At 39.1% G+C, this 14,149-nt stretch overlaps 1 protein-coding gene across 1 annotated transcript; it reads right to left on the bottom strand.

Annotated features, from left to right (window-relative positions):
- Window positions 1–1,420: 1,420 nt before the first annotated feature.
- LOC122034565 (peroxisome biogenesis protein 22-like) lies at window positions 1,421–8,854 on the bottom strand. Its single transcript, XM_042593867.1, has 8 exons — window positions 8,614–8,854; window positions 8,307–8,537; window positions 8,178–8,225; window positions 3,660–3,716; window positions 3,478–3,579; window positions 2,779–2,844; window positions 1,868–1,969; window positions 1,421–1,783 (listed from the first exon to the last, which is right to left on the bottom strand). The coding sequence occupies exons 1-8, from the start codon at window positions 8,716–8,718 to the stop codon at window positions 1,685–1,687; spliced, it is 810 nt and encodes a 269-aa protein (XP_042449801.1). The 5' UTR covers window positions 8,719–8,854; the 3' UTR covers window positions 1,421–1,684.
- Between the last annotated feature and the right edge of the window lie 5,295 nt (window positions 8,855–14,149).

The following is a 14,149-nucleotide window of genomic DNA, read 5'->3' as shown; positions in this document are numbered from 1 at the left end:
AAAATAAAATATAAACTAATATTATTTGGTTAACATTTGAAATACTCATTTTGAGAAAACAAAATTTAAAGAATTTTTTTTGTTAACTCCAGAATCACATAAAATCTTACACTTCCAAGATGATTATATTCCGGATCATATTCTCCATTTACTGACGTGATAAACATATTTCATTACTTGAGAATCACTCATTATTTGAATCAAACATAAATATGATTAAATAACATAACATGATAATTAATGTTCTCAATAATAACCTTCTACTAAATATGTCTCAGAGGCTTTAGGGAATATAATGGTTACTTATTTGTAAAATTTGAGTAGCTTAGGTCTATATAATAATTTTAACTAAAATTGTTATATATGTTTAAATTAGTTTTAAATTGGATGAGGAAGTCATACCACGAATATAAAAGACTCTATTTTGAAATAAAAATAATATCATTTATCTCAAACAGTTCAATATTATTTGTCCCATGATAAGATATATAGATAGATAAATCACAAAGGATATTTTATCCTAATATAATAACTCTTTGTATGGAAAAGATCAACATCTAACAAGATATTTTATACTCGTTGAAAATTAATCTCAAAATTTATTAGAATAAATATTTATATAGATACTAACTATGTCAACAATAAGAGTGGATATACATGCTCTAAGAATCAAAGAGGAATGCTTAATTGTGATATTTTAATATAACTCCATGTAAGTAATGCGAGTTGAGAGGGAGAGGTCTTGCTCTATTTTTTTTATTATTTTTTTTTACAATAATTTAGATTTAGAGGAGTAAATTCAATAGATAATACAAAAGGTGATACTCTTTGATGATTTTTTTTTTTTTTTAAAAATCCTTTTTATTATTGCCAGAATTTGAAAGAAACAATTTAGTTCTTATTTTTGTGGGAGTATACAAAGATACCCAACATTTAATTTGTCCACATGAATGGGGTTTTCATAGAAGATAATAGGCCCGTATAACAATGTGAAAACGGTGTTGCTAAGAAGAATAGAAAGAGAAAGAGAGGATAGAACATATATTAAATATCTTGTAAAGATATCATCAAAGATTTTATAGAGATAGCTCATATTTCAATGGTGAAGTTTCATTCGTATTATAAGTTTATAACTAGCATCACTCATCTGCAACACATTTTCCATAGGCATCTCCTGGAAGAGATACAAACTCGTTGGCTGATGAAATTACATCATCTGATTGCCAACTGCAACTATTGCTGATCAGTTTCCAAACATTCCTTTTTCACATAACAAGTGAGACAATTTACTTACCAAATGGAATGCCTAGTGAGCTTCCTCCATGCATCATCTTCAAATTATTAAAACTATTAGATATTTATAAATGTCTCAAAATTGTAAAAACCATTATCTTGGAGCATCTCAGATACCTGCATTCCGTGTTGGCAGTATTGTAGCAAGTTAATTAAGTCAAAAATCACCTCACTTCTAAGGTTACATGGAAATAATAAGAAATCTTCAGCATAGAAGAGTTGATCATGTACATCTGTGGAATACCCAACTGAAATACATGTTAAAACCAAGGGAGTCCCGCCATTTGGAATTGACTACATAAATCTTCTCTGGCCACCGGAGAATGCATAGTAAAATTAATCGACTTAATAAAAGCCATAGAAACAAAGGAAGACGTCGAATGCAGACAAGTCAGGAGAAAAACTGTTCCAAACTAGTAGAAGTGAACATATTCGGTGCTATTTGTCCTGATTCCATTTGGGAAATATATAGTTGGAATCTGATGAATCGCTGTTAGGAACAAATTCAATATCTCAGATAATTTACAAATTAATAAATAACAAGATAATATGAATCGTGAATCAAAGAGCTTACCGAAAGCTGAGAGATAATATCGAGATTTGAATCAACATGCCAATCTGACTCCAGTTGGCGAACAAACGAGGTTCGTCCAGTTTCAGTGCTACAGAATAGTACCTGGCAATACTCCAGTAAAACAAATTCCACTGATGATCAAACAACAAATGGTGGTACATAATAATAATAAAAAAAATTAACAAACTCGATGGAAGTAAGGATTGTGAAGGCAGATACGAAATTAACAAAAAGGGCTAGCTTCTGCTTTCTAGTGTTTCCCTTTGAGCTGAAAGAAACAATTATTGTTCAAAGGTTATAAATCAACATATTTCATTATATTACCTACCAAAAAAATGTCACATGCAACAATACAATACAACAATGTTCTCTTCACGTTTCTATATCCCCTATATTTCAAACATCATAGGTTGTCATTGGAATGAGTTAGCTACAACAAATCTGAATAATCAAATGCATTCAGAAAAAAAAATATTCCGTTCTTATAAGAACTAACAAACATTACAACAAATAGTTTCCATAGATAAGTTTAAAGGTACAAGAGATTACCCTTCCTCTTAGCATTGACAAATAAGCATAACTTTCTCATATTGTCTTCACCATTAGAATTCCAACTAGAGAGCTTTCTTGAGGGAGTATTCAAGACTGAATTCAATCATATTCAATGGTTTAATAGACACTGCTTGACTAGAACGGTCTTCAAATAATTGAGAAAGATCAAAAAAGAAACTCATCTCAGAAGAGAAACAGGATGAAGTGTTTGATTTGTTCAGTCAACTCATATACAACCAACAATTACTAACAGCAAGTTCTAAAATCTATCTTCCATTGCATACAATGAAAAGAAGAAAAGAAAGAAAATCCAGATGTGAAAATATATGAAAACATATTATTCACACACAAGTTTGTACCTTGTCCTTGATCAAGCCACTGTATAGGAAAATTCCAGAATTATCAAGAGCAGAAAGAACTCTTTGCTGCAAACCCACAAATCCAGAAAATGACAAAATCAGAAATTAACCATAAAACTGTGTAGTTGATTTCCAACACAGGTACGCAGCGTTGCACAACCCCACGACATTTTGTATGAACAATAAATCATCACAGCTACGAATTAAAATAAAAAAAGAAAAAGAAATAGCGAGTTTTTCTAACAATTATTTGCAGGCATATTCATGAAAACATTTTTACATGTTTTATTGAAACTAGATTATAGATAATCTATAAAAACTTGAAAAGCTATCCTGATGAGAAAAGAAGGTAGTGACAAAGGATTCACACTATAGAAGAGACACACTTATGAAAGAATTTACCTTATCTAATCGTAATATGTGATCATGATTAAGAACCATTTTATCATTTCGAATTGTTATCTCATCAGTTACATAAAAAAACATTTCGCAATTACTTCTAGCAAATTTGTAGAGTAAGTTTTTGAATAAATATAGTCAATAAGCAGTACACTTCAGATTAACATGAATCAGTCATTGTAGTTGATAAAACATGCATCATAAAATAATTATATTGATTAAATATACATAAACAAAAATGTTTGCTTACTATAACTGTAAGGATAATTTTGTTAAAATAATATATTAAAATGCTGTTACCTCACTCTCGTTGTCAACGACAGTTTCCATCAAATACAGGTCACAATGTTTACAAATTTCCTTTATCACTGGAAGCACAGGGAGCTTAACAGTAGCATGTTTCTGCAAAATTTGTGTCCATTGGGTTCCTCAATCAATCTAAATCAGAAAGAAGATTGCCAAAGTACAGCCAAAGAATTAACCTGTAGCTCTTCTGGGGTTTTCTCCTCAAGAATTATTCCTAGAAGCTGGCAAGTAATCTGTAGATGAACAGAAAGGAATTAACGAAAAAAATTGTTTATCAAGAGAGAGGTAATTCCAAAATGTCCACAAGCAAGTACTACAAAATTTGAATTGTGTTGCTCATGTCCACCCATCTATATCAAAGAGATATGGAAGATAATCAAGTTAATGCAAATGATCACAAGATTACTTGTGGAAGTAGGGCGAGTAGAACATGAGTAATTATGGTTTTTTGAAGTCCTGGTCCTGGACCAAGTGACTGAGAAAATAGAAGGTGCAAGCACTGCCAACCTTCCAATCAACTAGCTTCATATCAATTCCCCTATTGCTTAATGAATGTTAAAGGAAATTGTAGTGCATTGAGTAGGTACTTGTCAGACAGAGTACGCTACTTGGGTACTCATTTTTTCAAGCAGAATTATGTATCATCAATATGATCCTATGCACCAACAGTTGCTTAAGAAAGTTAGAGACACTTTTTGACAATGTGTGGCGGTTTGATTTTATACAATGACACTATAAGAGGGGTTTAACCTTGTCGCTTTTGCCTCAAATGGATTGTTGCCTCTGCCCTAGATGCGGAATAGTGTCACAATCAAGATGGTGTGGGAAAACCTCATTGGCAAGACCAAAAAAGCAAATAAAAAAATGATCTTAAGCACAATGCAACAACCTCAGGAGCACTGAAACTTTGAATCATCTGAAACTCACTAATTGGCAATAATCAAAATGCCTAGTCTATCATCACTCAGTTTGTAAAGACATAGAATGTAAGATACGACAATTAAATAATAAGTATTATCAGATAAATAACTTTATAGATACCTCAATAAGCTGTTCCGAGACAGTGGAGATAGCTCAACCATGATATTCTTTGACTCAAGGATTTATAGTCGTCGCTCAACTGTTGATGTTCTTTGCCTCAAGGGTTTATAGTCGTCGCTCGACTGTTGATGTTCTTTGACTTAAGGGTTTATAGTCGCCGCTCGACTATTGATGTTCTTTGTCTCAAGGGTTTATAGTCATCGCTCAACTGTTAATATTCTTTGACTCAAGAGTTTACAGTCGCCGCTCGACTATTGATGTTCTTTGACTCAAAGTTTATAGTTGCTGCTCGACTGTTGTTTCAACTCAATCTCACTGACTCCCGAATGCCCGTGGAGTCAAGGGTGGAGTCAGAGAGAGAATAATTTTAGCCCTACTGCCTGACTAAGGGAGCGAAATTCATAGCAATATGAGGGAACAGAGCCCGTAGCGAACGAAGCAGAGCCCATAACAATATGAAGGTGTACAACCCTATAGGTGGAGGGTGCAGAAGTTGTAGCCGTAAGAGGGTGCAAAGCCCCATAGTAGAGGATGTAGAGCTTGTAGTAATATATTGTACCAGGGAGACGAGCCCCTAGTCCCTAATCGAAGGGTGAGGCCCTTAGTCTATGATCCGAGAGCTAGGTCCCTGAATCCTGATCGGGGAGCTATATCACTAGTGTATGATCGGGGAGCTGTGCCCCTAATGTCTGATCGAGTAGCTATGCCCCTAGTGTTTGACCCTAGTGTTTGACTGAGGGTTGTGCCCCTAGTGTTTGATCAGGGAGTTGTACCCCTAGCGTTTGATCAGGAAGTTGTGCCCTAGAGTCTAATCAGGGAGTTGTGCCCCTAGCCTCTGATCGAGGAACTGTGCCCCTAATCTCTGATCAGGGAGTTGTGCCCTTACTCTCTGATTGAGAAGTCTCAGTGGATCCTACAACCAAAAGGAAAATATAATGGAAAAACTGACCTACTGACCGGCTGAGGATCCGAGTCAATCCCTCGACTCCCGAATACCCGTAGAGTGAGGGGAGAATATAATATGTTTGCCGAAATCCGTCGAAATCCTCCGAGACCATGACGATGACAAAGAATTTCCAGGTGTTATCCATCTTCTCATTCCAGATCAGGTGGAGGTTCCCACAAAAGGCGCCAATATGATCCTGTCTGAAAGTTGAGAAGACAGAACTACCGGTGTGATGTGATTGTAATGCTAACCAAGTCGCCATGCCCTAGAGGGGGAGGATATGATGAACTATCCTCTATGTTGACCAAGTCGTCAGAAGGCCTCTGGTCAATGTTACCTGCAGACAACGACCGAGTTGCCCCCATCCTAGTCACCCTGATGCTTAAGACAGATCCAACGAATCTATAAGGAGCAGGATAATAGCTAAATAACAAAATGAATAAAGAGTGAGTACGGTGACGTACCCTGCCCAGGGGACACTCTCTAGTAGATCGGTGAGCTAGTCGTGATGCTGATTGAGTCGTCGTGACTCGGAATAGTAGATGAATGTGAGTCGACTGAGGAGCTGGATCCGGAGGCGACGTCACGGAGCCAAATGCGCCATGGATCCTGATAGCGGCACGCAACTGAAATACAACAGCGACACGTAGGCCGGATCATAATAATGGCTCACAGACCGGATAATATCAACAACTCACAATCATAATAGTGGTGCGAGGGGCGAAACACAACGATTCGATGGCTAAAGACGGGTAAATCAGGGGCCAAGCGGAATGCTGGGTCACCATAACATATGCTGCACTAAACATGAATCAATCGAATTTGAAGGCAGAGATGTCGGCAAGTCAGATCCACTGATAGGGGTGTCAGTTGGTCGAATCTGACGGTGGGGGCGCCAACAGTGACATTAGCAGCGACGTCGACAGCTGGTGGCTACTTGTCGGGGTTGTGAAGCGACGCTCTCGCAGGTGCAGTAGTCGGTCGAGGTTGAGAGGGAGAATAGGAAGCGGCGGCAGGCTGTGGTGCAAAAGGGAGGGAAATGAAGTGCGACGACAATACCCTTGGCGCTGGAGTGAGTCGTGGGTGGCCAATGGCCGGCCTACGAAGGCAACGACGTCAGAGGCAGCGGCGTCTTGTGGGAGAGAGAAGAGGAGAGGCGACATCAGTGTCATTGACATGAGTGAATCTAAGGGAGAAGAGAGGAGAGGCTCCGCCGGTCTCTCCTCTGCGTTCGACGGTGGCGACGTGTCCCGCGGGAGAGGAGAGGGAGAAACGGTGTGAGCGAGATCTCAGCGGCATGAAGAGGCAGCCGCGCAACGGCATTGGCGACCTCAACGGCGTCGGTGTGGAGAAGGGAGGAGGCGGTCGCCTCCTCCCACCCCCCTCTTTCTTGAACAACACTCCCTCTCCCTTCTAAAACCTAAAACAATGAAATGACTCTAATGCCCTCTTTGCCCACCTGTCCTCCTCTTACCGCATCATATGTATATGCTATCATATATTGCTCAGGTGTTACGAGCAGATCTATTGTTGATCCCTAGTGAGTTTACTAATCTCTATACCATGCGTTAGATCCAAGTTGGGTATATGCACTCATTATGTCAATTATAATTATGTGCAATTACTATGCCATATATGATACTATTCTTATTTCCTTACTAAGACTGTATGCTTTAATCTCCATGTTTTACATTAACCATGCACTATCATATCTAATACCCACTGAGTCACCCGAATTCACCACCCCTCCACCCACGAACAAAACCCAGCCCCCCCCCTCCCCCCCCCCCCTCTCTTCTTGAACGATGCTCCCCTCCCTTCTAAAACCTAAAATAGTGAAATGACCCTAATGCCCTCTTTTCCCACATGTCCTCCTCTTACCGCATCACATGTATATGCTATCATATAATGCTCAAGTATTACGAGCAGATCTATTGTTGATCCCTAATGAGTTTACTAATCTCTATACCATGTGTTAGATCCAGGTTGGGTATGTGCACTCATTATGTCAATTATAATTATGTGCAATTACTATATCATATAATGATCATATTCTTATTTCCTTACTAGGACTGTATACTTTGATCTTCATGTTTTATATTGACCATGAACTATCATATCTAATACCCACTGAGTCACCCAAATTCACCACCCCTATTTGTACTTTTATGTTTCTTAGGTAACATGCAGATGTTGCGGAGTTGCTTGGAGTATCTATCTATCGATTCCACGTCATATCTGAGGGCAATCTTTACTTTGCTTTTGCTTTTCTTTGGATTTTATGGACTTGTCATTGTAATAATTTTGACATGGACTTGGTGTTTAGCCTTGTGGCTACTTTTATTATTTTTTATGGTTATTGTGTAAAGCCTAGCTGACTAGCAGTCTGTCATTTTTGGTTTATGTGGGTTGTCCTTGTGTCTTCTGCTGTGTTTTTCTTCCAGCCGTGTGGGCTACTTTTTATCCTGTGTGGTTGTGTATGATTTTAGCAGTGCGGACTGTAGTTTTTTTATATTTGTACAACCATGTGGCGGACTCCTCCAGCACGTGACATGGAATGCCAAAGTTACATCCACCTAAATTTTATGTTTATTTGCACATTACAACCTAGATTAGCATATAGATAAGTGCAACCATGACGAAAATATAATTCTGAAATAAACAAACAAATATGGACCGATTGCATTCATATGTTCAAATTACATACCCTTCTGCAGCCACCAAGTCTCTTCCTCACAATTTGTCCCAGAGTTAACTTTGATAATTCAAAGTAAATAAAAAAAATTAGCACCTGTTATCCCAGATTCCAAACCTCATAGCCAAGCAAGAATTCTACCTCAACAGCAGACGCGACGTCTTCTACCGCATTTGCGTCCGTCAACGGGCCAATGGGTAAGTTTCCTTCCGAGGCCGGAGACTCATTTCCAGTCTCAGCTAGACTCGTCGACGAAGAAGCCCTATCCTTGCGACGATCTCCGGCCCGTCGGCCAGACGACGGACTCAGGAGCTTCCAGGCAAAAATGCAGGCGATGGCTAAGCCCGCAATGGCTCCAAAAGAACCAGCGCTCTAGAGGATCAAATCCGATACTGATTGAGGTAGGAAACTTTTAGGGTTGGGATTAAAAAGAAGAAGCATGATTTACCTTATGGTGGACGACGAGCGCGAAGGCGTCAGTGATTTTGCGATGGGGGAGGCGCGAGAGGCGGCGCAAGAGGGCGCCGACGTTGTCCACCGCGCGATCCGACATGGGAGGAGGAGGCCTGCCGACGTCGAAGGGAAAGACGACTTTTGCCGTTGGATCGCCCGAGAATTAGGGCGAGGAGAGAGGGCAAGAGGAAGGGGGCGAAACTGGGACCAAAATTCGGTACAGATACTAGAAGCGTCGTCCCTACTTGACAAATTAAGTCGTTACTTAAGTCGTGCTTCCTCAATTTCAAAGCTGTCCATCTCCCATAAGTTTTAAAAAAAATCAAAATATTAACGCATGAGGTATTACAGTTATGTGTTAGTCACTATTTTAAAGATTATTAATTATTCATGATTTACCTTCATCGTATTGGTCTGGAATAAATTGATAAGGATATTAGGATTGAGCGTATTCATTTTTTGTCATTTTGAAGAAATCGAAATGTAGCTCTCAAGGTATATCACAGACGTTGGATGCATAATATTTCAGACGTAATGATTAGAGATCGATTCATAGGAACTGATGACTTCAAATTTATCCCATCATATACATGATACTTATATATTTATATATACTTCATTCCATATCAATGGAATCAATATAAAAAGACTGTTAATATAACGGACGTACATTTGAAAATAGAAATGTTCTAAAATGAAAATTTTAATTCTTTTAGGAGTACTTATATCGAAAAATAAAACTGAAGAAGAAATAATAATAAGTATTATTAATTGATAATTTTCTAGAAGGCATATTTTAAATTTGGTTTTATTCGAAGGCACATTAAAATTTTAGAAGTTTTAAAAGACATACTTGATTTCAATGGTACCTTTCTATAAGTATTGATTTTTCATTTTTTTTTAATTCCCTCCCGTTAAATCTCTTCTCTCGTATACTATCTTTTCTCACTTCTCTTTATTCTAAAAGTAATTATTTAAATTTTAATTGATAGTTTAAGTTTATTTAATTTATTTTTAAAACTGCAAGCACAATGGTCTTCTTTTACCTTGTAGAGGAAGGGATGCTAGTAACGTTGAAACGTCCTGAATCTCAATTATACATATATTTATAGTAGGTTTTCAATTTAACTAAGATATATAAACAACTCTTAAAATATTAATTACTAGCAACCTTAGATACTGATTATACAATTTTAGAATTTGTTCTTTAAAAGAAAATATGTTAACTAATGCGGAAACTAAATTGGATGATCTTCGGATTGTACTGTCATTATCTTAAGCTTACTAATCTGTTAATGTCTCCTGTCTTATTCGTCTCATGACTTTAAATAGTTAAAATCTATAAGTCAAGAGACTCTATACATTTAAATCCTATTATACATTATTAGTTCGTATACCCATGTGTCAAAATGAAAAATCCTAACTTAACTAAATCTTTATTTATAGTGAAGTATTTTGCTTACATATGCGTGCTAAAAGCATGAATATAACCATATTGCATGCAAGGACATACATATGATCGTGAACATAAGCATGGACGTGAGCATAAATATTTATAAGCATAAACATAAACATACACATAAATGAACATAGACGTGAACATGAGCATAAGAGCATAGGCATAAGTATGAACATACATAGTATAAACATACACATGAACATAAGTCTCATGGTTTGGCGGCTCCCCGGGTGTGAGTTCTCGGATCATACCACTATTCTATACCTGAAGTTAATTAATTTCTTAAGTAAGCTTCTTGAGCTTGCCTGGGACATATCTTATTTGTCCCCTTGCTTCTACCATAATTGGTAGGGATCCGAACCTTAGAACAGGCACGCCTACCTATACATACTTAAACTGTTACTTACATACTTAAACTGTTACTATGGTATAAGCTCCCCGGGCTCGCTCGGACCATATCTTACCCATAGTGTGAGCTTCTCGAGAGGGGATCCCCGGATCAACACTCGAAGCTCCCTAGACAAAGGTACCCGCACCCAAACCTTGGAACAGGAGTGATACATAGTAGCCCTCAGGGCGTAGCACAGACGGTGGGTGCATGACATCTCTAGCGTAATGGTCAGGGGTCGATTCTCAAGAACTGACGACCTGGGGTTTACCTCATAATGCGCCTGATGCTTGTGTACTTGCATGTACCTCCCTCCATATATGTGGGGTCGACACTAGGGGGTTGTTAATATAGAGTGATACATAGTACCCAGATCGTAGCTTGGTAAGCTCCCCGAGGTGTAAGACTCCCCCGAAGCAACACTTGAGAGGCTTCCTATGTAACGCCCCGGCCCAAGCGGGCCCCACCCGGACCGAATCAAGAACGTCACCAGAATTGCCCATTGGGTTGACGACTAGCTCCATAGACCACCGGAGGTCCTTTCAGTGTGCTTTGTCGTCACTCGCACGCACCCTGGAAAACTTCTCAGGAGGTCAACCATCCTCAGATTTCTCCAAGTCAAGCACGCTTAACTTTGGAATTCTTAAGTTTGGGCTTCGAAAAGGAATGTGCACCTTGGTGATATGGATAGTACCATCTAACCTTTTAAGCTATACTTAACCAAAATCTCAAAACCGGGGTATTACAATCAACCCCACGTAAAGACACAACGTCCTCGTTGTGTAACCACGAATCATACTATAGACAAATCCCAAAATCTCCCTCGCTAGGTGGTGCCCTGGGTGCTCCTGCCACAAGCACACTCACGGTCACAAGGTCGCTCTGATACCATCTGTAATGCCCCGCCCAAGCGGGCCCCACCCGAACCGAACTGATAACGTCAAAGAATTGCCCATCGGATTGACGACTAGCTCCACAGACCACCGGAAGTCCTTTCAGTGTGCTTTGTGTAAGGGATCGATGGCCGGCTTGAAGGGGGGTTGGATAGACAGCACCCCCAAATCTTCACATTCTTCCTACACTCGTTAGTATGCGCAGCGGAAATCTAATACTAACTACAAATATGAAAGCTAAAACAAAGAATAAGAAAGACAAGAAAACCAATTGACACGTTGTTTAACGTGGTTCGGAGATTATGGCTCCTACTCCACGACGTGCCCTTGAGGTGGACGATCCCGATCCGTCGGTGGATTAGCCCCCGGCAAACTCCGGCTATCTCAAGTAGCTCCTTGTGGGTGGAGAAACTTCACCACAATACTCACAAACACTTGAGAACAAGTAGACTACTAATTAGGGTTACCACCACTAATTTCATCAGGGATAACCAAGCTTCCAAGCCTGTTATATAGGTCGCGGGTTGAAAACTCCGCCTACCTGTCGACTGCCAAAACATGTAGTTGACTGCCCTCTGTGGAAATTTGACCGTTGCATCCCAACGGCTCGATACTAGTCGACTGCTAAAACTAGCAGTCGACTGCTCCACACTTACCGAACGAACAGAAGTATTCTGTTCGTTCCTAGTTGACTACACGGTCGACTGCACCAGTCGACTGCTAAAACATGCAGTCGACTACTACAGTAACGCTACAATACTGCTACAGTGACTATTAGTACTATCAGTCCTTGGACCTGAAGTCATCATGGTTCCCTACATAAGGAGTTGCATATTTTGGCTTCGTCAAACGTCACCCGTAAATGGGTGGACTATAAATGCGACTACTGGGTATATAACAAATTATACGGAGGGATGTGAGTGATGTAGATGAGATCTATCCCTCTATATGACGGGAGTGACATCATGATTCTTGATAGAGTGAGACCACTAAGTGCATGGTCATGCCCAAATGAGTCAATATGAGATATTGAGCTCATTTGATTATAGTGAGTCTACTTAGAGTTCAAGACATAGATTGATTAGAGGATGACACGGTCTATGCCTCAATTGATCAATCTAGATGTCAAGGATAGAAGGACATTGTCACATATTGTGAGAGTTACAATTAGTAGTCATAAAGGTGATGTTGGATCTCAACATTCTTGTAACTTAGGTAGTAATGATGTGTTGCTAGATACCGCTCATTACTTATGTTTCTAAATGAGTTTAGGAACATTGCCAACGTTACAAGAACCTATAGAGTCACACACAAAGGGCAATTAGATGGAGATTAGGTTCATATGATAGACCAAGAGGATTAGGTTCATGTGATGAACCAAATTGGATTAAGAGTAATCCAAATTAGACTAATTGAGTTAGACTCAATTTGATTCATGTGTCGAATGAGTCTAGTTTAGACTATAATTCATTGAGTCAATTTAAACTAATGAATTTAGATTCATTAAATTAAATTGGTTCGAATCAAAGGGTAGATTTGTTCAACCATGGGAGATAAATGGGTCAAGTTTGACTTAACTTGAGAGGGAAGATGAAGGGTCAAGTTTGACTTGACCAAATGCCACCTCATTTGTGACTTGGCATGGGCCGGCTAATGATGGTGTTCCACATCATCATGGCTACATCATTGTGTGCCACCTCATGAGGAAGACTAAGAGCCATGACTCTTGGTATTACATGGAGGTATATAACACACAATGAAGTGGCTGGCCACTTTATGGTGAATTGAAGCAAGGTGTGTGCTCATTCAATTCTTCTTCTTCCTCCTCTCTTCTTCCTTCTCCCTCTCCTCCATTGCCGAGCCATTCAAGGGTGCTAGCACACTCGAAGTGATTTTTCTCCACCTTTTGTCCGTGTGGATATGTGTAGAGGAGTGTATACTTGACACTCTATGAGATCCGACAACCGTTTGGACGAGCGGGATAAGCAAAGGGCATCGCGACAAGGGTAACACTCTTATCATGTAGATCTAAGGTAGATCTAGGACAAACAAACATATACATAAATTTTATTTATCTTCGCACGGATTCGTGGCAAGACTTCGAGGTTTCCGCAACGCAAAAATTGATTTTTGCGGCTCGAAAGTCCCAACAGTGGTATCAGAGCCAAGTTCGAAGCATGTACTTGTTTGTATTTTGTTTTTATGAAAAGATATTATATCTGTAAGTTTACTGTTTTTATGGATTTTGTGAGTAATTTTCTCGTAGAGGTGAAGCAACAAGTGCTTGGACACTTATAGGCTTCAACTACCGAGAAAAATCTTCCGAAACAGCAAGATCTCACCCAAATTGTTTTGGGACAGTGGCTTAAGGCGCTGTTAGATCAAGATGGGGCACTCGCTATATTCATTTCGTGAGTAGGGGCGCTTCCCCTAACCCCACAAGGGGCATTGTCTCGCGATCGCGCTCGAAAATCGCTAATCGGGACCGCCGGGAAGTTGTAACTCATAAAATTCATAAAAATAGTAGTAAATTTATAGAAATTTATGTAAAATATATAATTTAGAATTATGTATGATATTGTGATGATCATGACCCAAAAACCCCTATTTGATTGGACAAAAAATTATGTTGTAATTCATAATATGGCCTGCGCGCCATTTTTGTGTTGTGCGTGTTGTATGTGATTTGCGACCTGCGCGTCATGCCTCCTTTATTTATATTCCTGTTGTAAAATAGTTTTAAACTCGAATGTAACTCGAGTTTCAATTTTATAATGTACAATTGAAGATG

This window comes from Zingiber officinale, chromosome 11B, assembly GCF_018446385.1.
Source record: "Zingiber officinale cultivar Zhangliang chromosome 11B, Zo_v1.1, whole genome shotgun sequence".
Taxonomy (NCBI): Eukaryota; Viridiplantae; Streptophyta; class Magnoliopsida; order Zingiberales; family Zingiberaceae; genus Zingiber; species Zingiber officinale.
Note: the sequence above shows the minus strand (reverse complement) of the source record. Positions and strands in the feature narration are given on the sequence as shown.

What these genes read in the sequence shown, in the direction of transcription:
- LOC122034565 (XM_042593867.1), bottom strand. Translation starts at nt 8,718, where the DNA reads ATGTCGGATCGCGCGGTGGACAACGTCGGCGCCCTCTTGCGCCGCCTC. An exon ending in ACGTCGCGTCTGCTGTTGAG is followed by an intron (nt 8,226 to 8,306) that starts GTAGAATTCTTG and finishes GAATTATCAAAG; the next exon opens with TTAACTCTGGGACAAATTGT. An exon ending in GTGGCTTGATCAAGGACAAG is followed by an intron (nt 1,970 to 2,778) that starts GTACAAACTTGT and finishes GAGTATTGCCAG; the next exon opens with GTACTATTCTGTAGCACTGA.